General features: G+C 38.1%; 1 protein-coding gene across 1 annotated transcript in view; it reads left to right on the top strand.

The window, feature by feature from the left end:
- MAGI1 (membrane associated guanylate kinase, WW and PDZ domain containing 1) overlaps positions 1-26690 on the top strand; it is a 642797-nt gene that overhangs the window by 528027 nt on the left and 88080 nt on the right. Inside the window, exons 4-7 of the mRNA XM_052636253.1 lie at positions 3707-3913; positions 12072-12273; positions 20070-20152; positions 24103-24138. Of these exons, the coding sequence (XP_052492213.1) occupies positions 3707-3913; positions 12072-12273; positions 20070-20152; positions 24103-24138 (528 nt within the window). The remainder of the gene's footprint in view (positions 1-3706; positions 3914-12071; positions 12274-20069; positions 20153-24102; positions 24139-26690) is intronic.

Genomic DNA, 26690 nt, shown 5'->3' with positions numbered 1-26690 from the left:
TTGTTCCTTTATGTCAGTAAAGTTGTGGTACTCTGTTACCATGTGGCAAGCACTTCAGACATATTGTCTCATTAATCCTTCTACTAAGGTGTAAAGAGCTTCCTTTTAAAGATTAGAAACATATACTGTTAACATTAAGTATTATAGCATGTATCAAGCCTTGTAATGAAGTCTTTCCCAAGTGCTAAAAGCATTAAATGGACTGTCTCATTGTATCCTCATAATAGGATGAGTCCACTCTTCACATCAGGTGGCCAAAGTGTTGGAGCTTCAGCTTCAGCATCAGTCCTTCCAATGAATATTCAGTGTTGATTTCCTTTAGGATTGACTAGTTTGTTCTCCTTGCAGACCAAGGAACTCATGAGTTTTCTCCAGTACCACAATTCGAAAGCATCATCTCTTTAGCACTCAGCCTTCTTTAGCGTCCAACTCTGACATTCATACATGACTACTGGAAAACAGAGCTTTGGCTATATGGACCTTTGTCAGCAAAGTAATGTCTGCTTTTTAATATGTTGTCTAGGTTTGTCATAGCTTTCTTTCCAAGGAGCAAGCATCTTTTAATTTATGGCTACAGTCACCATCCATAATGACTTTGGAGACCAATAAAATAAAATCTGTCACTACTTCCACTTTTACCCCTTCTATTTGCCATGAAGTGATGGGACCAGATGCTGTGATCTTAGTTTTTTTAATGTTGAGTTTTAAGCCAGCTTTTTCAACCTCATCAAGAGGCTCTTTAGTTCCTCTTCACTTCCTACCATTATAGTGGTATCATCTGCATATCTGAGGTTGTTGGTATTCCTCCCTGCAATCTTGATTCTAACTTGCTATCCATCCAGCCTGGTATTTTTGCACAATGTACTCTGCATATAAGGTAAATAGGGTGACAGCATGCAGCCTTGTCATATTCCTTTCCCAATTTTGGACGAGCCGCTCTGTGTGAGGTTCTCACTGTGGCTTTCTGACTCACATGCCGGTTTCTCAGGAGACAGGTCAGGTGGCCTGGCACTCTCCTCTCTTTAAGAACTCTCCACAGTTTGTTGTGATCCACACGGTCAATGGCTTTAGCATAGTCGGTGAAGCAGAAGTAGATGTTGTTCTGGAACTTTCTTGCTTTTTCTGTGATCCAGTGATTGTTGAGCATATGTTAATCTATACTTTAGGTTAACCCAAATGAAATTGCTGATATTTGACCATTTGTCTTCTACATCAACAGTTGCATATGGTTCAGTCTAATAGTATGTACTTTATCTGTCTCTAATCAATCTTAAACTAATTTCCAGAAGCAGGAAACAACTATGAATAAGTGGGTTGTTTGGGGAGAATTTGTAATTGCGTTGAGAAATCTGCCAATCATTTACTAACATAAGAAAGACCCTGACCTCCCTTGAAAACTGAGGAAAATGCACATGAATTTGTCAAATTTAGGTAGAACTTTTCTTTTCCAGACATTTATTTCTGTCATAAACAAGGATGTCTAAGTTTTAATTGATTTTTAAATGACAAAGCTTCATGAGTGTTATAAACTTATAATTATAAAACTATGAATCAAGAGTCCTATTTTTAAAATTACATCCTTCAGTGGAAGATTCTTGTTTGTAGACATTGGTCTTACTTTAATCTCTGACTGAAAAATGTCCACTATGTTTTGGTATAATAATGATCATAAAGAATTCAGTAGAGGTTTGTCTTTATTTCTTGTTCACCGTGAAAATTGCTTTTTAAATAGTCAACTGTTTTATTTACCTAAACCCCACTAAGAATCTTCAGTTAGTGAAAATAGTCAACACTGTAGCCGAGTTTCAACTTCATCAAAGGCCTGGGGCATCGTTCGGTGTAACCTGTTTAGAAATGCAGGCTGAGTGTTGGCTTATACGTGTGTTCATTTTTCCCTGCACTTGTGTTAGTCCCTAGAAACACACATGGATGCCTTTTCTTCACACTGGTTCCACTTCGTCTCTGTACCTTTGAGTTAGAAAGCTGAATGAAGGTTTTGAAGAGGTTGAGATATCACCTTGTGTGCAAGAAGTGATTGAATTGAGTGCAAGCCACCAGAATGTGCTCATAGGCTTCTGTGTGGTTTCCTTCAAGTTCAAACATGGTGCCCTTTAGTCTGCTGGTTCAGGATTTCCCTGCTGACACATGCTGTTTGCACCACTCTCAAAGAAAGTGGATGCATGTGTTCATAAATTCGATGATTCAAAAAATATTTTAAGGAAATAATGTTCATAAAGAAAGTTTAATTATAAAGATAAAGCTTAATGGATATAAATCTGTAAAATCTGTGTGTCTCATACAGAGAAGCATAGTCCTGTCTTCCTCTGCTTCTGTGCTTTTATCATTAAAATGTGTATTTTATATGATTTAATTATGTGGTGAGGTTCGACAATGGGATGTGATTCTTGGGAAGAAACAGTATGTGTAGAATTTGTTATTATTTACAAATTCTACTTTACCAAGCACAAAACTAGAGACATTACATAGGATTTTTTTGTAGGGCTTAATAAGATCTGTCTATCTGACCTTACTCTAAAAGATGTGAGATGGTGAGTGGATTGATGGCATTCTGATGTTGATGCTTTTGATCATATGGTCACTGTGTATTATTGATTTTAAGCTGTCGTTTCAAACTTTGCCCATTCATGAATTACCTTCAAGATTTTGTCTATATCTTGTTATAATGTCCATTATTTGCTTGACACTTTCTTTAAAATAACTTAATTTTTAACTTGTGTTCAAAAGGAACCTCATTGCTACCATTGTTATTATGTACTCAATTAATTTCTTATTAAATATATCTGCTTTTTTAAACTTGAAATTTAATCTTCACATTTTAAAAAGTCAATTTTATAAAATATTGCTTTGTCACTTAACTTTTTAAAGTAAATATTTTATTTTACTAGTTAGATTTCTGTACTGCACACTAAAAATATATGCATTTTAAATTTGAAAAATTAAGACATAAAAGCCTATCCTGGTCCTGCCCAGAGTCACTTTGCACATGAGAGTCAGAGCTGAGCCAAACTCTAGAGGCAAGTGTCTAAAAATGAAAATGAGCCCTGACTAAACAAGTGACCCGTGAAGGGTGCCACTCTGCCACTGCTGACCCAGAGTTTCCTGTTAAAGCTGGGCAAGGGTTTGTTCCAGCCACACATGACTGTGCCAGTCAGACCTGCCATTCAGTTAAAGAGGCGCCACGTGGTGTTCGCTCTCTTTTTTAAAAAAAAAATATTGCTTGGGTTCCCTCTTGAGGAGTTTCCTTATTAAGGGAGGGTGACCTCCGCTGCGTCAGCTTGCAAGGGTGCTGGTGGTAATGAATTTGTTATTTTGTGTGCCACTCACTCCAAATTGGATTCTGCATTATGCTAGTGCATATATGTGAAACGGTGACCAATTGAAATTCAAATGTAATGAGGATGAAGCTTTTCCATTCTGCACAGCCCCTTTTGTTTTCATCCCTAGTAGGTTCTTTCCCCACCACAATGTAGCTTTCCTCCTGGCTTCTGAAATCACCATGTCTAACTGGGTAGGACCAACATGTTTTCTTACCCATTCCAGAAATGAAATACAGTTTGTTCTGGTTTTCTAATTTAAAAAAAAAAAAATTTTTTTTTTAAAATGGGCTAAGAGATTTGGATTTGCAGACTTGAGAAAAACAAAGTATTCTTTCTAAAACATGCAAATGTGTCTCTCCATCACCTAGGAAACTATTATGGGACACCCAAACCTCCTAGCCAGCCAGTCAGTGGGAAAGTGATCACGACGGATGCCTTGCAGAACCTTCACTCTGGCTCCAAGCAGTCGACCCCAAAGCGAACCAAGTCCTACAATGATATGCAAAATGCTGGCATAGTCCACGCGGAGAATGAGGAAGAGGATGATGTTCCTGAAATGAACAGTAGCTTTACAGGTAAAGACCAGACGATGCTCCCCCTCAGTGGACTTGGGGAAGGAGGGTGGGGGGAGGATTTACAAGGAGTTGTGAGGAGGTTTCTGTTCTCAGGAAGAATTTGGAAGGATCACCAAAATTCAAACTCTGACCACACAGTGCTTATGGAAGAGATGATCTTTTTATTTTTTTTCTGTGCCCAGAAATTTTTTTTTCTTTTTTAAATTTTATTAATTTTTTAAATTGAAGGATCATTGCTTTACAGAATTTTGTTGTTTTCTGTCAAACATCAACATGAATCAGCCATAGGTATACGTATGTCCCCTTCCTCTTGAACCTCCCTCCCATCTCCCTTATTTTTAAAATTTTTATTTTTAATTGAAGGGTAGTTGCTTTACAATATGGTTTGGGTTACTGCCATACATTAATGTGAATCAGCTGTAGGCATACATATGTCCCCTCCCTTTTGAACCTACCTCCCACTGCCTCCCCCACTCATCCCTCTAGGTTGTCAGAGCACTGATTTGAGCTCCCTGAGTCATACAGCAAATGCCCACGGGCTATCTGTTTCACATATGTTCGTGTGTATGTCTCCATGCTACGCTCTCCATTCGTCCCACCCTCCCTTCCCCCACTGTGTCCGCAAGTCTGTTCTCTATGTCTGAGTCTCCACTGCTGCCCTGCAAATAGGCTCATCAGCACCATCTTTCTAGAGTCCATATATATGCGTTAATATACAACATTTGTGTTTCTCTTTCTGACTTACTTCACTCTGTATAATCGCTGGTCTTTTCCCTGGTCTGGTTTTCATGCTTCTTGTCAAGAGTCCTTCACCCAGCTATCTTACAGGGACAGGAGGGAAGTGTTTGTAGAAGGAAATAAAAAATAATTGGCATCCTTTCTCTCTTTTCAAAATGATACCTATAAGAATCACTATTTTGTTCATTTATTACTTGGCCTTGACACTGCTCCATAATTATGGCTGATTGTTTATAAAGGGAAATAGGAGAATTTGTTTAATATCACTTGATGCTATATGGAATGCATCCTTTTATGTCATACCTTTGTAAATAGAGATACAGTGGAAATAAATCATGTTTTCAGTTAATTAATGCAAAGTTTAGTATATTCCCTAAGAAATAAAAGATGGAAACATAATAAATATTCTAAGATTATATTTTGTATATGTATTTTATATTGCATAGCATATATTACTCATTGCAGTATATATTACTCATTGCAGTATAATTTTTAATACACAGTCAGAGCTATCTATGCTCAAGCTTAGTAGGCTATATTTTATGAAAGGATCATCAAGGACAAACCCTCTGCATAAAGCTATACAGATAAGGATGTGCACATTCCTGGGAGGCACTGTTCACTGAGGCCATGATATATGCTCTATAGGTTAGCACAGTGACCCAGAATGGTTCAATAATATTTTTGGCTTTGTGGGGGTTTAATATATAGAATGACTCAAAATTTAACAACTGCGTAAGACGTGAGTTACTCCAGTCTACAAGGTGGTGACTTTGAAGACCATCTTGTTTCTTCTGTTTTTCCTGTACTTATTTTCTTTGATATTTTAGAATATTTTCCCCCTTGTGCTGTCAAGTCTAACAGAGTGTTTCAGAAAAACAGTTTCTATTAGTTGAGTGCTTTCTACTGCCTGTATGGACCTCTCTGAAGCTTTCTCATTCATTGAACTCAGAAGCCTAAAATTTTTCAAGTTAACAATTAAAAAAAAATGTTTTTGGTGACTTATCATCATAACAGTAGCCCAGCCATTCTTCGAGAAGCACTAGAGAAAAGAGGAGACCCAGTTTGCTACCCTAGCTTCGTTCTTGGTAGCTGTCTTGTTATGAATTTAGTATCTAACTTCTCTAATTACTGATTAGGATTCAATCACATCAGGTTCCCTCTTCCAGCTCTAAGGATTCAAGTTCATGAAAATTTCCATTTTCTTCATTAGGCCAGTCACTGACCTATTGTTAACAGTATCTAGGAGAAATTTACTTGTTTTTACTTAGGCGTTTATTGAAATTGGCTAATTTCATCTACTTCCAAATATTTTATCCATATGTAGTAGCCGTCACCAAAATGAAAGCACATTACAAAAAAAAAAAAAAAAGATCTTGATCTTTCAGCAGGTAAGAATAGCAAATCATGATACAACCCCAAAATATAGATGTGTACCTTTGTGTGTCCTCCATTGACTAAGTAGATTTGTCGATGCAGAGCATGAACAAAGCAGGGAGAGCTGATTGTAGGTCTGGATGTTTCCTAATTTCTGACCACTTTAAATCTCTGTTGTAGAAGCCAAGCCTCAGAAAATCTGACCTTGTAACACCCCTGTTTGAAATCCTGGTGTCAAAAAAGAAAAAATCTGGCTCCAGGTCATCATTGCTAAAGGCAGTCTAAACATTCATTTATGCACAAAGGAAGAAAACTGATTGTCACCTGATCAGATGTTCAAGGAGAGAATTGATCTTGAGATAGATAAGCAATGGGGCATCTTCAGTATGCAAGGGATATGTTGAATAAATGGCTTCTCACTTACCAGACTACAAGTATGACAACTGACAAGCTGTCATACGCTCACTCATGTGAATTCTTTGAAATAATTGACACTGCCCAGTCTGTGAGCTGTGTGCCATGCTAGCTGTGTCAAAACATCTTGCACTCTGAACCACTTGTAAGTAGCAATCCACCAGCCGCTTCGAGCACAGAGTGGCAGTGGCATAATGGAGTCTTGGCTCCTGGTTGGGCCAATTCTGATGAAGGGTACCGGATTCAAATGTAAAAATACAATACAGCTATTTAAAATGATATTTACCTAGGATGTTTTTAAATAATGGGCTATTGGTACGATTTCAGCTCATGTCTGCTTGGGTCTCTTGAAAGAGACACAGGATATCTAGATAACATGCCTAAATAATATTGGCGCTGTCTGCTGGCAGAAGAGCAGGGTACTTAATGCCTGGAGCATCCTGGGGAGGTTGTGTCTTCCTTTCTGCAAGCAAAGATGGAGGCAGGAGCTGAGTACTGAGCAGTCATCCCAGATTCTTACCATAGAACTTACTGTCAAACACAAGGCAGAAGGAGAATCATCTATAAATAATGCCCAAATTATAGATTTAAAGGAGGCCCTGGAGAGAGAATACTGTTTGTGCTTCATGAAGGTAGATATAAGCTTAAATTGTGGGGCAAAACACGCAGTTATTTATATAAGTAAATGAAAACATTTTAAAAAAGATTTTGTTCATTATAGAAAAACTTGGAAAGTATATAACAAACCACCACAACTAAAAAGTAGTTGATGCATCCATCAACCATATCTAAGAGACACCAAAAATGTTATTTAATTGTCTTCCTAAGCTTGTTTCTTCAACAACTTCCCTATTGTTCAACATTAGGCTGCTGATGCTTCTTTCTCATTAGTGATTAATGATAAAATACTGCTTTGGAACGTCAAGAGATAACGATATTACCAAAAGAGCTAATGTTTCCCCAGTGCTCTGGGGCAGGCATTTTGGTAAGCTCTCATGCATATTACTGGGGAATTCTAACCACTTGTCCAGTATTACTCAGCCAGTGAGGGTTGAAGCTGTCATTTCAACCCAAAAACCCTGACTCCAGAATCTATATGGCTTTGTGTTTTAAGTTAAGTTTGTTAGCCCTTTGCAGCATCAAAGGTTTTGACTGGTTATGTACACAGTGAGTGTACACATAAATCTAAATGCATGTGTAATTTAAAACAAGCTCCAGAATGTGTGTTTGACGTGAGCTTATGCTCTCAAAGTCACCTTCAAAATCTCTCAAGAGAGAGAGTGTGTGTGTGTGTGTGTGTGTGTGTGTGTGTGTGTGTGTGTGTGTGATGTAAATACTAGGAAGCGTCTGCAAATGAAAATGTTTTTGTGTTTGTTTATGGTTTATGAATCTTTTTCACATGTAGCTTATAAACCTTTTGGAAATTTTGAGAAATAAGCAGTCTAACTATTATCTTCCCCGTTTTTCAGACAGAAACCCTGAGAAATAGTGTTATCAATCCTACTAGGCAGTTGGAGCATGTAGCTTCTTATCTACTTGCCAGTCTCAGTATTCCAGTAATTCATTCTACCTGTTCTCTTTGGATGCATTGGCAATCTTTAGTAATAATTTAGTAATCTAATCTTTAGAGCATGATAGCAGTGCTCTTAAATGTTTGGTAAATTAAATGAAAGAGAGTTTGAAGTCAGAGCATGCTTCAGGGTCAAAGCTGTGATTAGGACTATGAATTTTTAAAATCTGCCCCCACTCTCTCATTTTTGGACTTCTCATTTTCTTTCAGAGAATGAGAATGTTTAAGGTTCTATTGAAAAAAGAAACAGAAAACTAAACATATCAAGTTGTATGTGTTTAATATCTTTTTTTTTTCCAAAAAAAATAACTAGATGGAAGGAATCCTTGGGTAACATATGTCAAATTGTCAGGAGGTACATTTTAAATATCTTAAAAAAAAAAATCTTAGAGTTTTGTCAATTATACCTCAATAAAACTGAGAAATTAATATCTGTTACTTTTTGTGTGTCAATCATGTGTAAATAAAGTCGTTTTAAAACAGGAAGACACTGAGAACCTATGAAATAAATATTTGGATAGTTTAAAATAAGGTCGCATTGCTAGAGGAGTTTCTTTTTTCTCTAGGAAGTTACAGTTTACATACATGTATTTCCAGTGAGCTAATGTCCCCTTCATGTAGTCGAGATTCCTCTTCTTCCTCGCCCTTCTCTCTTCTCTTCCCAGCATAAACTGTATACTGCTGCTAAGTCGCTCCAGTCGTGTCCGACTCTGTGCGACCCCGTAGATGGCAGCCCACTAGGGTTACCCCCGTCCCGGGGATTCTCCAGGCAAGAACACTGGAGTGGGCTGCCATTTCCTTCTCCAAAAATTGTATACATTAGGTATTAAATCACATTGTTTCTCTTTTCATCTGTAGTGACCTACCTATGGCTTCCATCCTTTTGCTGTTACACCTAGTTTCTATTAAAATGGGTTAATTAAGATTTTCCAGTCAAATTATTGAGTGTCTACTGTTGTCCCAGCATTTCTCTGACTCTTAAATGTCATATTGAGAGGTGACCACTGACCTTGGCCCTGGGTATTCCTGGTAGCCAGTCCTGGGCCTGAGCTGTCCTGGGCACTCTGAGCACGACGTTTGGCAGGTGCTTTGCATGTACTGAGAATGTTCCATTCTTGTAGTGCACGTGTTATGCCCATTTTACAGATGAGGAAACAGATACCCAGAAAGGTAAAGTCTCTTTCAAAGACACACAGCTAGAAACAGGCACACTGTGATTTGATCTGTGGTTTGATGTCTAATCCATCCTTTTCTGCCTATTTGTAAAGAATCTGCAGCCTATGGGTGAGCTCTGACCAGGAAACAAAGATTAAAAATAACAACTTTAATCAGGAAGATGAGGTTTATTGTATACTAAAAACTGTACTGAGTGCTTTAGCTTAACTAATCCTCCCTACAACCTTATACGGTAGGTACTGTTACTCTTCTGACTGTAAAGTTAAGGAAACTCAAGCACATAAAGGTTGAGTAAACCCAGTAAACGTAAAGCCAAGATTCAGACTCAAGTAGACTGGCCTCACAGTCAGTGCTTATAGTCACTGCTTTTTTGTTTTTTGTTTTTTCACTTGTGCCAGACACATTGCTTTATTTTTTCAAGGAATTTTGATTGGTAAATTGGTAATTTTTGCATCACAATATAAATTTCCACCTTTTCTTAAAGAGTTGGAGATCTGGAAACCCTGACTCCATTTTTTTCAGGATGCTAATTGCCTGGCACTGAGTCCTCTACTTCCTTCAGAGAGGATGCGGTGTTCTGGATATCTAGCATTTGTACCATGTGGCTGCACCATACTCTGCCACACTGCCAGCTGACAGAACCTATCTGAGAAACTAAAGCTTCCAGTGATTTTTTTAAAATTTTTTTTAGTGCTTTTTGTATCTCAGTCTTCAAAATGTAATGCTTGTACTTGAATCGCAATCACCTGGGTGCTCTCAAAGTATATATTTTGAACCTAATTCCAAATCTGTGCTCTGAAGTAGGGAGCCATGCCTGGAGGAGGGAATGGCATCCCACTGCAGTATTCTTGCCTGAAGAATCCTGTAAACAGAGGAGCCTAGTGGGCTACAGTCCATGGGGTCACAAAGAGTCAGACATGGCTGAGAGACTTGGCACACATGCATGCTTTGAATTCTTGCCAACTTTTGAATTTTTGTTATTGATTACCAATTTCAGGGGCTTTCCTGGTGGCTCAGCTGTCAAGTATCTGCCTACAGTGCGGGAGACAGAGGAGACACAGGTTCAGTTCCTGGTTAGGGAAGATCCCCTGGAGTAGGGCATGGCAACCCACTCCAGTATCCTTGCATGGAGAATCTCATGGACTGAAGAGCCTGCTGGGCTACAGTCCTAGGGTTGCAAAGAGTCGATCACAGCTGAAGCAACTGAACACACACGCTCACACTAGTTTCAGACTGTTTCTTCCATGGTGGCCTAATTTCCTCTTTCTTCCTTCTAACTTAAAATTTTACTAATCTCCATTCATGAGTGCAAATTGTGAAAGCAATTCACATTGGTTTAAGCAGGAAAGGGAGTTGAGGGGATCAAGCAATTGGAGAAGCCAGGAGTACCCCTGAGAGGTACCCAGAGAGGCTTCATCAGGGGTATTGGGTGACTTTCTCGTATTTCATCTTTCCTCCATAAGGGTTTAGTTCTCAGATAAGCCTCGCCAAGGTTCATCAAGATGGCCATCAGCACCATCAGCATTCTCATCTCACAACATGAGAATCTACCAGCTTATTGATTTTAGCATCAAGAGGCTACCTCCTGCCTAACAGTTCAGCAAGCACTTGCATGCTGAACCGTCAGAAGTTTGCCATGGATCCTGTGCCTGATCCAGCCATAAAGACAAGAGTGAAATGGGTGTGAGTTGAGCCCACTGCATGAGCTTGGAGTGGGCATAAGTCAGTGTCCACCTGGACTACACGAACCTCCGATGAAGGAGATGATTTCCAAATGGAGATCCGAGTGGTTGGTGCCAGAAGAGGGTATAGATGCAGGGCAGGGAAAGACCCCAGGCTTCCTTCTCAAAGGAAGGGTTTTTGGTGGAGGTGATTGTTTAATAGGCTTGGCGTGTCCTCCATCCAACTTTTGGATTGCCTTTATTCTCAGCTGTGTCATTGGGAGCTACTCATCAGAGAAAGATTTGAAAGCAACCTTTTATTATTCCTCAGTTGGCTTTGAGTAAATCAGAAATGTCTGTAGGAGAATTACTGTGGGAGACAGAAAATGACTACATCCCCTGATTAATGTTTTAAAGTCCCATAGAGATTGACATTTAATATCATCAGCCTCTATAAAAATTCAACCAGAATGTCAACAATGCCGTTTGTGTAAACTGATGACATCCCCTCTGGATATTTCTAGTTAATAAGAAAGCAAGGAGATTCAGAAACTTAGAGCCTTCAAGACCCAAGTCAATTAAAAACAAACAAACAAAAAAAAAAAACCCAAGTCGAATCAGTCCACCCACAGGATACTCTTTGGGGGTAACTGTCTTGGTTTTCACAGGAACATTCTTCTCACTTTTCCAAAAGAGGCTAGACTGACTCATTGGTGGAGCTGTCTCTGTATTCTAAACCTTTGTAGACTTTTTAGTTTGATTTGTCAGTCTTTGATATTTGCCACCATCTACCAAAAATACTTTAGATAAATTTTTACAAATGGATGATAATGTCACTATCTCTGTGTTTTCAGCATGGACTTTTTCCCTGCCCCAGAAGTCCTTTTAAGTCATTCAGCTCAGTCTGTAACTTGATCGCCTTCTTAAATTTAGAGGGACTTGAGGGTTTGAGTCACGAATATGTTTCTTCTTTGACATTTCCAGGATTGTGAGTAATGCATTATTTGAGCGTATTTTCTCCTTTTTCAGTAAAATAAATTTGGTTCATGGCAGTGTTTTCTATTAAAAGAACTTTCAACTAAGTAAGACAGAATATAGTTGATGTCCTGCAGTTAGGAAAGAACTTTAAGAACATAAGTGTGCACAGTAATGGTCACCCTGGTATGGAGTATGACTGATAAATTATTTTTTCTCTCTCTCTCTCTCTCTGGTGAATAAATAGCCGATTCTGGTGACCAAGAAGAGCACAGTCTCCAAGAAGCAACACTCCCACCTGTGAATAGTAGCATCATCGCTGCTCCCATCACGGACCCTTCTCAGAAGTTCCCTCAATACCTACCTCTTTCTGCAGAGGATAATTTAGGTCCTCTACCTGAAAACTGGGAGATGGCCTATACCGAAAATGGAGAAGTCTATTTTATAGAGTAAAGTAACATTATTTCTACTTGAATCTCTCCCTTTGCCCCCTATTTCCTTTCTCTTTCTTTAGCAGCTACAGATGTAAATTAACTCTAAAAGGATTGATCACATGCTGTTGGTCTTCTCTCCTACAATTTAACAAGCCTTGTACAAAATAACAATTAGCATAACATCCTAACCATTGAATCTGAGAGCTGGAGGAAGCATAAGAATAATTATTTGCCTAAAGAGTTAAACAGCTAAATTATGGTGCATATATAAATTATGATATTATATATTAATATGAAGAATATATCTAGCTGCTTAGAAGAGGTAAATACTTTGCTTTTTTTTTTTTTTTTTCCTTAATTGGGTTACAGTTTCCTTTGAGTGTGGAAGAGTTCTTCACATATTTTTGATTCAATTCCTTAATTACATTTGTGATTTGCAAACATTCTGTCCAAATTTGATTTTTCATTGTCTTAACTGCATCTTTTAAAGAGCCAGAAGCTCTTAATTTTTATCAACTCTAATCACTTTCTTTTTTCCTTTGTGAATTGTGCTTTTATTGTGGAGCCTAAGAAATTGTTGCTTGACTCGAAGTCAAAATTAAATCGTTTTCTGCTATATTTGTTTTAGAAGTTTCATAGGTTACATTTTACATTTTGGTATATGGTCTATTTTTAGTTAATTTTTTTACATGGTGCAAGGCAAATGGGTTAAAGTTTGAGAATATAAAGATGTGAAAAGTCTTTTAAAATTAAAAACTTAAATGTTATATAGTTAAACATTTAGCAACCTATACTGGAAAGGAACAAAAAATTTATAAAATTGAAACCATTCTAGAAAATCTAAGCTAATGTAATTTCTTAACCATGACAGTCAATTTTTAAAATTTTTTGGCTCTCCTTTTGAGATTTCCTACCATTCACCATAGTATTATGAACCTGTAAAAAATAAAAAGACCAATTAAACTATGAAATAATTCAAAACATAGGTAAATCTGTTCTACTCAAATGGATTAATGTTGCAGGTCTGCTGTTCATGGAACAATAACAACAGAGGACATTTCTGAACGGCATGAAGTATCTTATTTTGTAAAATACATGGGTATATACACTTATGTGTTTTCTGTGAAAATGTAGATAAAATTCTATGTGAAGAAAAATTCCAGAAGTATCTATTAACACTTGAGTTTGAGTTAAGTAAGGAATTTAAGGAATTTATTTTCTTAACTACATTATACATTTCTGTGGGGTTTGAATTCATATTTCCACTTAGAAAGATATTCCAGCATACATTCTGTAATCAGAAAAATCAGCAAGGATAAGAAAGTCCAATTTTCCTAAAGATTTGGGAGTAAGGGAGAAGGCTTGGGTCTCAAAAAATCCTTTCTCAGAACTAACCTAGGAAATCAGAGATGAGTGAACGATTGCTCCTGGTTTATTTTCCAGCCTGAAGGAGATGACAGTCCACGTTTTTGTCTTCATGTTAATAACAAATGCTTGTTGAAGACAGGGGTGGACGGTGAAGTCTTTCCCTTGGATTTAGGAAAGTACAGTGGTTAAGAACTCCCCAAAGTTCATTATCTGTGTGACCTTGAGTTTGCCTCTCCACATCTCAGTTTTCCCTATCTGCAGAAGGATGTGAGTATTATTGATCATGCCTACCCTGTCAGATTTTCGTGAGAGTTAGATGAGATAAGGGATATAAAACTTGGGCCTGTGCCAGTTAGTGAGTATTATTGTTACTGTTACCATGTTTATCTTCATGTGGTTATTACAGAGAGGCTTAAATGCTATGAAAATGGATATCAGCTATAAGCTTAGAATTTTGTACTTAGCTTTTGTGATAAGTTGTCCTTTAAATTATGTCTTTTAGTAAGGAAGAATTGTATGGAGCAAAGGAAAATAACAACAGAGGAATTCCTAATACAGAGTAATATGAGAAACTTAAACTTGGAAAAGAGTGTGTTAATAGTTTTGCTCAAGACTGACTTGATAAATTTGAAAAAAAAATTTTGGTTATTTTGAGGGTTAGTGAGGAATGTGGTTAGTAAAAATAGTTAATGAAGACCCAAGACTTAGAGTGCTGTAGAGGGGAATATGGTGATTTGCTTACTTTTTACAACCTAGTTTAGCTTTTAATCAGTGCTAGGCCAATCTTTGGTCTATTGTTTAATAGAAAATTTATGCAAAAGTGTAGCTTCTTACGACAACTCTGTGATTTGGTCTGCAGCAGCCAAATTCCATACACATTAAATTATTAGATGCACACCATTTGGGCTTCCCTCATGGCCCAGTGGTACAGACTCCACCTGCCAATGAAGGATATGTAGGTTCGACCCCTGGGTTGGGAAAATCCCCTGTAGAAGGAAATAGCAACCCACTCCAGTATTCTTGCCTGGGAAATTCCATGGACAGAGGAGCCTGGCAGGCTACAATCCATGAGGTCACTAAAGAGTCAGACACAACTGAGCAACTCAACAACAACAGTATGTGTGGTTTGATGAGTTTTCCAGTATCCTGCATTCTGAAAACGTCATCTTAGAGTGTCGTACATTGAATAGCAAGTTAAATTTCTGTAGACTCAGATCTACCTGATTTTACTTATACATATGTAAGTCTATGTTAGCTTTACAGTTTATGGGAAATCTAAGAAATACTGGAACATTAAAAATTAAGCATAAACTTGCAAACCCTGGATATTGTATAGAAAATGAACAGAAGAAGACTTGAAAAGGAAATAAAAATAATGCAGATTGGCTAGGACTTGGGATCACAGAAATGACAAGTCATAAATTCCCTGAATTTTCTTTTTACCTCATATATCCCAGATTTAGAGCTGTAGAAGCCAGTAATCCAGAAACACCAGCAAATGAACACCAAAAAACAAAACCCTCATGAAAGGAAATAAAAGATACATAGACTGATTGTCTAACTGGAAAATCACCAGAAATACACAAGAAGTTCTAGACTAATCATTCAAATATCAATTGTAAATCTATATACTAACAGTGAACAAGCAGATAACAAAATTCAAAGTAAAAATATAGTTTACATTTACTTTTAAAAAGTCACTTAGGTATAAGTCTAATGAAATATATACAGGATTTGTATTCTGTAAACTACAAAATGCTGATGAAAGAAATAAATGAAAGTTTCAGTAAATTGAGAGACCAACTCTATTCATGGGTTGAAAGACTCAGAATTGGTATAGTAAAGATGTCAGTTCTCCCCAAATGTGTGTACAGGTTTAATATAAATCCTGTCAAAAATCTCAGTGAGGCATTTTGTTAGTATCGACAAGTTTATTCTAAAATTTATTATTGAAAGGCAAAGGAACTAGACTAGTTAAAACAGTTTTGAAAAGGAGAATAAAGTCACAGTAATCAGTCTACCCAATATCAGGTTTATTATAAATCTACAGTCATAAAGGTTGAATGCTACTAATGAAGAAATAGACCCATAGATCAAAGGAACCCACGAACAGCCCCGCAAATGTGTCCAGCTGATTTTCAGTAGAGAATGCAAAAGCAGTTCAATGCATGGAAGGTAACCTTTTCAATAAGATAGTACTTTAAGCAGGGCTATAGACAAAGGCAAATAAATTAACCTGAAACTAAACCTCTTGCCTTATTAAAAAAAAAAAAAACTCAAATCATCATAAAGTATAAAATGTAAAGTAATAGAATTTTTAGGGGGGGGGGAATAGAAATTCTTTGAGACCTAGTAATAGGCAAAGGGCTCTCAGACTTGACATCAAAAGCATAATCCTAAAAGGAATAATTGGTCAACACAGCTTTATCAAAATGAAAAAAAATTTCACTTTGCAAAGACTGGTAAGTAAATGAAAGGACAGCCTATACACAGGGAAAAAGTATTTATAAAGCTTGTATCTCAAAATGGACTGGTATCTAGAATATGTAAAAGTGAAGTCACTCAGTTGTGTCCGATTCTTTGTGACCCCATGGATTGTAGCCTACTAGGCTTCTCCGTCCATGGGATTGTCCAGGCAAGAGTACTCAAGTGGGTTGCCATTTCCTTCTCCAAGGGATCTTCCTGATCCAGAGATCGAACCCAGGTTTCCCGAATTGTAGGCAGACGCTCTTACCATCTGAGCCACTCTCAAAACTCAACAGTAAAAAGAAAGAAAAAAAAAATCCAATTAGAGAATGAACTAAAAAACACTAAATGGTGGTAAAGATGAAGAGAAGCTATATCACTAACACATTGCTGGTGGGTATGTAAAATTCTGTGGTATTCCAAAAAGCAGTTTGGCATTTTTTTTAAACTAAACATTTCAATTACCATAGAACCCAGCCATTGCACATTTGTCCAGAGAAGAGAATCCTTTGTTGTGGTTGTTTAGTCACTAAGTTGTGTCAGACTCTTATAACCCCATGAACTGTACCCTGCCAGGCTCCTCTGTCTGTGAGATTTTCCAGGTATGAATACTGGAGTGGGTTGGCCTATCCTTCTTGGGGGGATCTTTCCAACCTAGAGATCACACCCATGTCTCCTACATTGACAGGCAGATTCTTTATCACTGAGCCATCTAGGAAGCTCAAGTGAACACTTACATTCACATAAAAGCTTGTACATAAATGTTTATAGTAGTCAGTTCAGTCACTCAGTTGTGTCTGACTCTTTGCAACCCCATGAACTGCATATAACACACCCTGTCCGTCACCAACTCCTGGTGCTTGCTCAAACTCATGTCCATCGAGTCGGTGATGCCATCCAACCATCTTATCCTCTGTTGTCCCTTCTCCTCCTGCCTTCAGTCTTTCCCAGCAACAGGGTCTTTTCACTGGAAAAGTGAGTCAGTTCTTCACATCAGGTGGCCAAAGTATTGGAGCTTCGGTATCAGTCCTTCCAATGAACACTCAGGACTGGTTTTCTTTAGAATTGACTGGTTTGATCTCTTTGCAGTTCAAGAGTCTTCTCCTACACCACAGTTCAAAAGCATCAATTCTTTGGCGCTCAGCTTTCTTTATGGTCCAACTCACACATCCATACATGATTACTGGAAAAATGATAGCTTTGACTAAATGAACCTTTGTCAGTAAAGTAATGTCCCTGCTTTTTAATATGCTGTCTAGGTTAGTCATAGCTTTTCTTTCAAGGAGCAAATGTCTTTTAATTTCATAGCTGCAGTTACTCTCTTCTGTGATTTTGGAACCCAAGAAAATAAAGTCTCTCACTGTTTCCATTGTTTCTGCATCTATTTGCCATGAAGTGATGGGACCTGATGCCATGATCTTAGTTTTTTGGCATGTTGAGCTTTAAGCCAGCTTTTTCTCTCTCCTGTTTCACCTTCACCAAGAGGCTCTTTAGTTCCTCATTGCTTTCTGCCGTAAGGGTGGCATCATTTGCATATCTGAGGTTATTGATATTTTTCCCAGCAATCTTGATTCCAGCTTGTGCTTCATCCAGCCCAGCATTTCACATGATGTTCTCTGCAAATAAGTTAAATAAGCAAGGTGACAGTATATAGCCTTGCCTTACTCCTTTCCCACTTTGGAACCAGTCCATTGTTCCATGTCCAGTTCTGATTGTTGCTTCTTGACCTGCATACAGATTTCTCAGGAGGCAGGTCAGGTGGTCTGGTAATCCCATCTATTTAAGAATTTTCTGCAGTTTGTTGTGATCCACACAGTCAAAGGCTTTAGCATAGTCAGTGAAGCAGAAGTAGATGTTTTTCTGAAATTCGCTTGCTTTTTCTATGATCCAATGGATGTCATTCCCTTCTCCAGGGGATCTTCCCAACCAGGGCTCAAACCCAGGTCCTCCCACATTGCAGGTGGATTCTTTATTAGCTGAGCCACCAGGGAAGCCTGTTTATAATAAGTTTTCTTCTAAATAATCCAAAGTTAGAAGCCACCCAGGTGTCCTTTACTGGTTAAACTGTAGTACATTCATGCCACGAAATAACCACTGACAATAAAAACAATTACTGATGTATGCAACAATCTTGAGGAGAGTTATGCTGAATGAAAAATGCAAATCCCCAAAGATTGCATACCATATGATTTCATTTATATAACATTTTGATATGACGAAGTATGGAAATGGAGAACAGATTAGCAGTTGCCAGGGATTAACAGTGGTTTTCTTTGTAGGTAAGGGTTGGAAGGGAACCGAGTGTGGCTATCAAAGGGCGACATGAGGGATCCTGTGATGATGGAAGCCTTCCATATATTGACTGTTTGGCCGTCAGTATCCCAGTTGTGACTTTGTACTATAGTTCCACAAGATGTTACCTTTGGTGGTATCTTGGTAAGGTGAATGTAGGATCTCTCTTTGTTCATTCTTACAGCTGCATGTGAATCTACAATTATCTTGAGATACAGTGTTTTTTTAAAATATCACACCCAATATCCTGCCCCCCCCCCCCCCCCCCCCATCATTCTCCACTTTTGGTCTCTTATTTGTGAGAATAGCACACCCATGGTTTCTAGTGGGACTCCTTGGATTTGATTCTGTCTAGTGGGACTCCTTGGATTTGTGTCAGCAGGGTGTCCTTTTCAGGGTTCTTCACATCTCTGTCCTCAGTTTTCTCCTGTGCAAAATAGGGAGTCATCATTTTAATACTAATGATACTTCTCTCATAGGGTTCTTGGTAAGGATTAAGTAAATTTAATATAAAAGCAATTTATATGTAAATGACAAAGCAGGTTAAGATAGTTTTAATTGGGCTTTTGGTTATTCTATAGGTCCTGCTTCATGATAAAGATAGTAACTTCCTGATGGTCCCCCAGCTCCCTGTCTCTTCCCCCTCAGCTTTCTTTGCTGATTGTACCCCATCTCACAAGAGCTCTGTTTCTGCCCAGTCTTTGCTGCAGGCATCTCAGTCAGGCCCTGGGTTATACCCTGTTTCTCTGGGCCAGTCATTTCTCTTCCTTCATCTCCATGTCCAAACTGTTCTGAACGCTAGTCTTGTATATTGTCCACATACCCTTCCCAAATATACCCTCCAGTTTCTTCTCCACTCCCCACCTTCCACCCCCAGCTATACTGGTGCTTAAAACCTGCAGAAAGTTCTCCTTGTTCTAAGGATAAAACCCCCCAATTCTTAACATGCCTGCAAAGCATGCATGACTGGCAAAATTAGGATAGATTAGATTAGGATAGTTCTGCATAGACAAGTAAGTATTGTTGGTTGAGATACTTGTAACTGTATTACCTTTCATTTGTTTTATTTTATTTGAACACATTTTAGACAATGTTTGTAGGCTTTTGCATATTCTGTTTTTCCCTTAAGCCTTAAGTTTTTCCCATCAATTAATAAGATTTGAATCTAGAATTAAAAACTGTGACAATTTTTTCAACATATTTATTAGTACAACTTAAACTTAAGACTTCACTATCTACACTTGCGGAAAAAATTTTTTTTCTGTGTTTCATTTTTGGTTTGCAGCTTGAACTGTTGGGCTTGTAGCTCTTTGATCCTCTTATTTAGTTTGCATAGAATGGACTGGTTGCTCAAGCAGAATTTTGTCCCAGATCTGCTTCAGGTCAATCAGCCCAGTCATTTTGCCTATCATTTCTCTCTTGATCGAAGGGCAACGGTGTCTATTGAAACACTTCATCTCCGGTTGAGCTCGACCCTCCTGAAGGAAATAGAATTTCATGTCCAGCCTCTCCAAGCTTCTCCTTGTTCCAGAGCTCTCTTTTGCCCTCAGTTGACTGTTAGACAATATCTTTGCTTTAGTGAAGAGTAAATATTCAAGACTGTTTAAATCTTTTGTCATTGAGCTTTTACATTCCCGCCCCCCACCACCACCCTTTCAAACGTATTTCTTGTTTCTGAATTTCAGCCACAACACAAAAACAACATCTTGGTTAGACCCTCGGTGCCTGAACAAGCAGCAGAAGCCTCTGGAGGAGTGTGAAGATGATGGTAAGGGGCTAAGAAAGTCTGGGTTTAAGTGGGCTTGTTCACACATGCAAATTTTATTTTATTTTTTCTTGTTTTGGTGTACCGTGTGGCATGTGGGATCTTAGTTCACCAACCAGATTGAACCTGTGCCCCTTGCAGTGGAAATGCAGAATCTTAACTGCCAGGAAAGTCCCCACATGCGAAGTTTAAAGAGTTGTAGCAAGGTCAGCCAGGTTTCTAACAAAGAGTTTTTGAAAGGTAATCCAGTTTCTGTTAAGTGCATTATGGTTTCCAAAAGCAGGAGAGAAATCTGTAAAATTGTTTTAGAAGAACCGTTTGTTTAAACATAAAGACATACTCAGCTCTCTATTAGAAACCGAACTGCAGCCCAGTCAGGAAGGATTCAGATGTGGATGCAACCTAAGCCCTTCAGGAACTTGGAGAAAACTCTAGAAAGTCTCTACGAATTTAGAAACCAAAAATGCTTTGGTCACTTACCTGCTGAACCATAATCATATATTGTGACAGCATTAGAGAAAAAAATACTAGAAACTTTTCTTGAAGTGTTCATGCTTCATAATTTGAGTATTTCTCCAGGTTTAGCATTAGGAAAGCAGATCTTATTATGTTTGGGAGTCTCTGTGTGACTTACAGTGTATCCTAAATATGAGAAAGTACGTTCTTCCAAGAAAGAGGCTGAGGTGTTACCCTTTGCCCTACTCTTCTTGTTAATTTAGAGAAAAAAGGTTCAGCTGTCAATAAAGTCTAATTCAAAGCTTTGGAATTTCTAGTTACTTTTGCAAAAGTGAAGAAGAAATTAAGGTTGAACAAGTGTTCCCTTTTGATTTGTCCTAAGTTTTACCAGAATTGCTTTTTGACATGGACAAATTAAAAGGAAAATGGCTTGCTTTACTGCTCATCGTTCATTCTTGGCATTTGAATTAGTAGTATAATTATTGGATATACATTTTACTGTAAGTTAGTGAAACTTTATTAATTTCTTCTACGGGGCACAATTATTGTCTGTATACACTTGATGTTTGTTTGAAAATATAAGCCAGTAAAGTATGATCCTGTGAAAGCTTTAAACTACAGGATATATGTGGATTGTAAGATTGCATGAAATGAACATAGAATTGTGTGTTCATGTTTATCTAAGTAACTTCAAGTGGAAATACAAATCCTTCTGACTGAGGAGGCATAACTGAGGGACTCATTTTATTTTGATTGCTTAGTCGTAAAGAAGAAAAGGAACAGGCATGGGCAAATGCATTATTTTGCATGCTTAAGGATAATGGGCTATCATGATCATTCACATATTCTCTTTAACATGTGATACAGAAGTGACCAGTTTTCAAAGATAAGAACATAAAATACATCCAACCATAAAACTTCTTGGAACAGAATGTAATCTTCATTTGATGTCTGAGATTCTGAAGCTGTTTTAAGCCCTCTTATTACCATCAGATCTTCAGTTTCACTATCCATTATAATTATACTGGGAATGTATGAAAATGCCTGTTAGTATAATTTGATAGATGATAGAAGACTCCAGTAGCTTTTACTGAGAAAAATGGAGTGAAAGTGTTGATACAATTACTGAATTTTCTTTTTAGCCATTCTAATAATTTTTAATTCTTAAGAGTTCATGTCACTGGTGTGAACATTATTCCCTTTGAAACAAGTATGTATTCATATCCAATGCAGTTCACTTAGTGATTGTCGCTTCACCATTAGAATTCATATGTTCTTTTTCTGGTAGAGACTATATGTATGTCCGTGTGCCTGTAAACCCACAAATGGTTTAAGCATATACAAGCAGATTCTACCCCAGTGGCAAGTATCCATTCCCATATCTGCCTTTTCTCCTGCCAATTACCCCAAGACTGTCTTGTGCTGTTTATATCAGGTCACAGAGAAGAATCACATTGTTCTTTTACAACACTGTGTTTCTTTCTGCTCTCTGTAGGTCATATGCATGTTGAATGTAACAGTATAACATTATTGTAGAGAATGTTGTTTTCTTTTTCCTGTCTCAAAAAGGCAGAAACTAATTTGGGATTTTGACAGTCAATGTATAACCCTTGTTGTGATTTCTGTGTTTTAGTAGTTCTTTAGATTTCTCCCTTGCTCGTGAACTCCAGGCCAGTATTATTTAATAATGCTTTTTGTCCTAAAGAGAATTCAGATTCATTTTGATTAAAACCCAACTAATGATTCCCATCAACCCAAATCTGCTCTTCTAAAAGTTTTCGCTGTCAGTACTACCAGCTGAGCTCACCTTGCCTCCCAGATGTCTCTAGAATTCATTCTCCATTTTCCCCACCATGTATACCATCCTAGTCAAGGTCAAGGTCGTGCTGATCTCCCACCCACACTCTTGCCCACTCTCGTTCTTGCACTGTATTCAGAGCAGCCTGTGAAAATGTATTTGCGTTATCACCACTGCCTCAAGCCCTGTTTAATATTGTAGCTCTCTGATCTGTTCAGTGAATGCCAGGTTCAAAGCTTGTCTTTCCAAGTTCTCTGTGTTCAGCCTCTGAGCTTGTCTGACTAGTTCCATCGCACCTTCTGTCCATCACCCCCAGTCCTCATTGAGTTCCTGTGCTGCGATAGTTAGATGTGCAGTTCTCCCTTCTTAGAATGCTCTTACATTCCGCAAATAATTGTTGAATGCTTTTTGTCTGTCAGGTGCATTCTGGGAATGTCAATTGTATCATTGAACACAATAAACAAGAACCCCACTCCAGCCAAGCTTGAATTCTAGCCATTTTTCACTCTAAGTCTTCTCATTAAATTTTACGTAACGTTCAGACGACAGCTCAGGGGCTTGCACATAGTAAATCTCATTAAAGAACTTTAAGGGAATGAATGAGTGCCCCCAAAGATATTTTAAATAATATCCTAATGGGCATTTTCATGAAAGATTTTATGTAAATAAGATTCCCTTCTTAGGGAACAGTGCCAGTGTCAACCTTGTTACCTTATTGTTGGCAGTTGGTGACTAAAGTCAGTGATTGGTTCGTTTATTTATTCATCCCTTTGAGAAATATTTGGTGCCTGTTATGTATCCAGAGCTCCCACGGGCACTGAGCGCGGCAGTAGTGAAATGGACTTGCCCCCTGTGCTTGTTCAGCTTATGGTGGAGGGGACAACCATAGCTGTGTATGAAGTGGCTTGTTGTATGGTGTCCTATATTCTCTTTGCAGTCATCACAAAATGTTTTACTGACAGCAAGAGGTAGTCAGGAGTGGAAAGGATCTTGACTTGTTTTGCTTACTGAAATTACAGAGAACATTTTCATTCTAATATTTCTGAGCTGCTTGACTTAGAAATCTTACGCAAAGTAAACTCTGCTTCCCAATCGTCCTTTCAGGGCAGCTTTCAAGCCTCACCTCCCCAACCCCCGATGTACATCATCCTGACATAGTTCATTTTTCTAACTCCTTTTGAAAGACAAAGTATAGCTTATCTTAGAATCTTTGTTCTCAGTTTGACCTCACCTTCTGTTTTTCAGGCAGCAGTATTACTTATAGGTTAAGTACATTTTTAATTGTGAGTATAATTGCCTTGCAGATTAGAGGATCATAGAAGGATTAAAAGGACTAATATTGAAAGGTCTAGCAGCTTTGTTTGCTTGAAATAAGGTCTGTAATAAGTGACTTCCCACGTAAGAAGACCAAAAACCGCAAAGGTGTTTGTCATCTTTTACAACCAATCAAACCTTATTTTGACACACAAGGAAATGAGCCATGTAATTATGTTGCCAATATCAGCTCTTCCCATTTTGTGATTTACACTGAGGTCTCGAGTTGAGTAGCCAAGCCAATGAAATAGCCACAATGCAGGTAAGGACAAAATGAAGTGATGTGTTTGCTGTTTTTCTTGAAGGGCGTTTCTTTCCTTGGTGCTGGTGTCTGAATTTTTCTTTCTCTCTTTTCTGTCTCATTCCTGCTATTCCTTTGGAGAAGAAGGGATCCATACGGAGGAGCTGGACAGTGAACTAGGTAAACTCTCCCAGCCTGCATGACTTGCTCTGGGTGCTTTTGTTTCCAGTGACTTGCTTAATCCCTCTGTTTCTTTAGTTTGCACTTCTTCAATTACGATTTTCATTCCGGCTTAGCCACAAAAGGTCAGTCATATACAACCCATGTGTCTGACTGCAGACATCATACAGAGTTGTAATAAATTGTGTCTACAAAGAAAATATCTGAGGGAATTGGGGCTAGAATGAGAGTTAGCAGGTCAGTACTCTCGTAAATTAAGGATTAAGAAAAAACTGAGGGATAGATGGTTGCCATGTCCCCTGAACTCTCTTATAGTCTATCTCAGTCTCAATTCTTTATTTGGTATGAGTGGTTTTCTCCATGGGGAATATAGAAAAGCAAAACAAACAAAAATCTACCAGACTAATTGAAAGATCTTAGGGAGAGTAACAGCGGTACAACAGTTCCACTGATAAACTGAATGGTTGCTAAGTCCTAGTATTAGATTGTTAGTCACAGGCTACTTGTTGAGTTTGTAACTGTAGTGAATGGCTTGAAAACCAGAGGCCGGTTTCTGTGTTATTTTCCTTCGAATGTGTATGTCAGTAGAAATCAAGTCTTGACTACTCTGAGTTCTTGCAGTTTGGGAATAATTTACATTAGCTGATAATGCCAGACTCTTTTATCTTTGCTGTTGGAGCATAATGAATTATGTTCCCTGGTCAGTTAAATGTTTAATGTTCATCTTTGAACAGTGTTAAAATTAGTTGGCTTTCCATTTGATGCATGTATGAAACGGTAGATGGGAAAGCACAAGTTTTGGCTAAATTGCACTTGAGAGCCTTGGCTGATTGAAAATTGACAATAATATATTTTTAAAACAAGATTATTTAACATTACTATGAATAGAACTGTCCTGAGATTATTCAATCAGACTAGCATTTTTAAGTTTGCCTTAAAAACTGATAATATAAATATTTAATACAGATTATTGGGTTTTGTTCAGTTTGATTTTTTATTATCTAAATAAAGATGATTTATCATGGTTGGCTCAGGGTATGATAGAATCTTGCTCTATTTTTGTTAATGTTTGGAACATATCCTGTTGTTATTGGTGGGTATGTCAACAGTGGTCAATAACTGTTGAAAGATATATTTTTAAAGACATACAGTAAGTTGTCATTGTGTTAGGAATGATTTGATATTCAGCCTGTGTAATAGAATAATTTGAAACTCATTTTGTAAATTAAAAAATATATTAATCTAGTGATATTAATGATTGTTGCAAAAGACAGAACTAGGTTTTCCAGATGAAAAATGAGTGCCTCAGTCCTTTGTGGAACCCATTTAAACTGCTCCGTGTGCTCAGGCGTGTCTGACTCTTTGCAACTCCATGGACGGTAGCCCCTGGCCACCTGACCGATGTGTGTGAGTGCCCAACACCATGTGAGATAATTCCAGTGTGCACAGGGGCACAGCCTATTTGCTTCTATGGAAGCTTGAATGTTGAAATTTTTAGGGAAAAATCAATTGTCCTCTTTTTTGGTGTACCTGTAACATTGTGGAAACATTCCTGTGCTGTTAAACTCAGCAAAGTAAGTTTTACTGGCTGCATAGTATCCCTTTTCACGTTCAGAGCCGCAGTTCTGGGAGATGGTTTGGTAAAGCAGAAGCTGTTTTTGGGGTCAAGGCACATTGACTGGCTTCATTTCTGGGCTCTCTCACTTACTGACTCTTGTGAACTTGGGGAAGTCATTCGCCTTCTCTTAGCTTCCTGTTCCTAACCTGTACGACGAGCTCCCATGGGGCTTAAGAGAAGACTTAATGATACTGTATCTTAATATATATTTGTCCCTGTGATCACATATTGTTTTTGCCAATTTTCTGATTTATTAACCAGTTCTTCCCTGTTGGACATTTTGGTTCTTCCTTGTGATACTTTTTGTGTTTAATATGGGACAGGAGAGCGACATGTATACTATAGAGTTGGCCCAAATGTGTCCTTGTGGGTAGAGATAGGACTCCCTGGTTTTTGTCTGTATGTGTCCTCTGTATAAAGAGTGGTGTATATACACACACACACTTTTTCCTTGCATTCATTTCAGGTTCTTTTGACAAGCTCTCTGCCCATTTTCTTAATAAGAGGATCCTAATTTCAGACAATAGCAACTGTCAAGGTTTTCACTGAAAAATATGATTCTAGATGTGACGAGGACACCCTCCCTATAATCTGCCTCTGAGAACTAGGGGTGGTGGGCTTGGGTGTTGGACCCAGATCATTTGCTTACAGAGTTGTCATTTCTGAGCTCTGTTGTTCGTGCTAAATGGGTAGCGCCGTTATGCACTTTGGGTTTGTAGAATTTATCACATCTTCTGCAGTAAACTCCCCAGAATCAAAAAGCACTTGAAGAAGCTTCTTTTTGAATTACAGAGTATTCATGTGCTGCAGCCAATTAGGAGGCAGAGACAGAGAAATGAGGTCCCCTCCCAGCCAACACTGAATCACAGTTTAGAAATTTATCTCTGTTTGTGAACATGACTTTTACTCTGTGTGTTGACAAAACTCTGGGAAC

This window comes from Budorcas taxicolor, chromosome 1 (assembly GCF_023091745.1).
Source record: "Budorcas taxicolor isolate Tak-1 chromosome 1, Takin1.1, whole genome shotgun sequence".
NCBI lineage: Eukaryota > Metazoa > Chordata > Mammalia > Artiodactyla > Bovidae > Budorcas > Budorcas taxicolor.
Note: the sequence above shows the minus strand (reverse complement) of the source record. Positions and strands in the feature narration are given on the sequence as shown.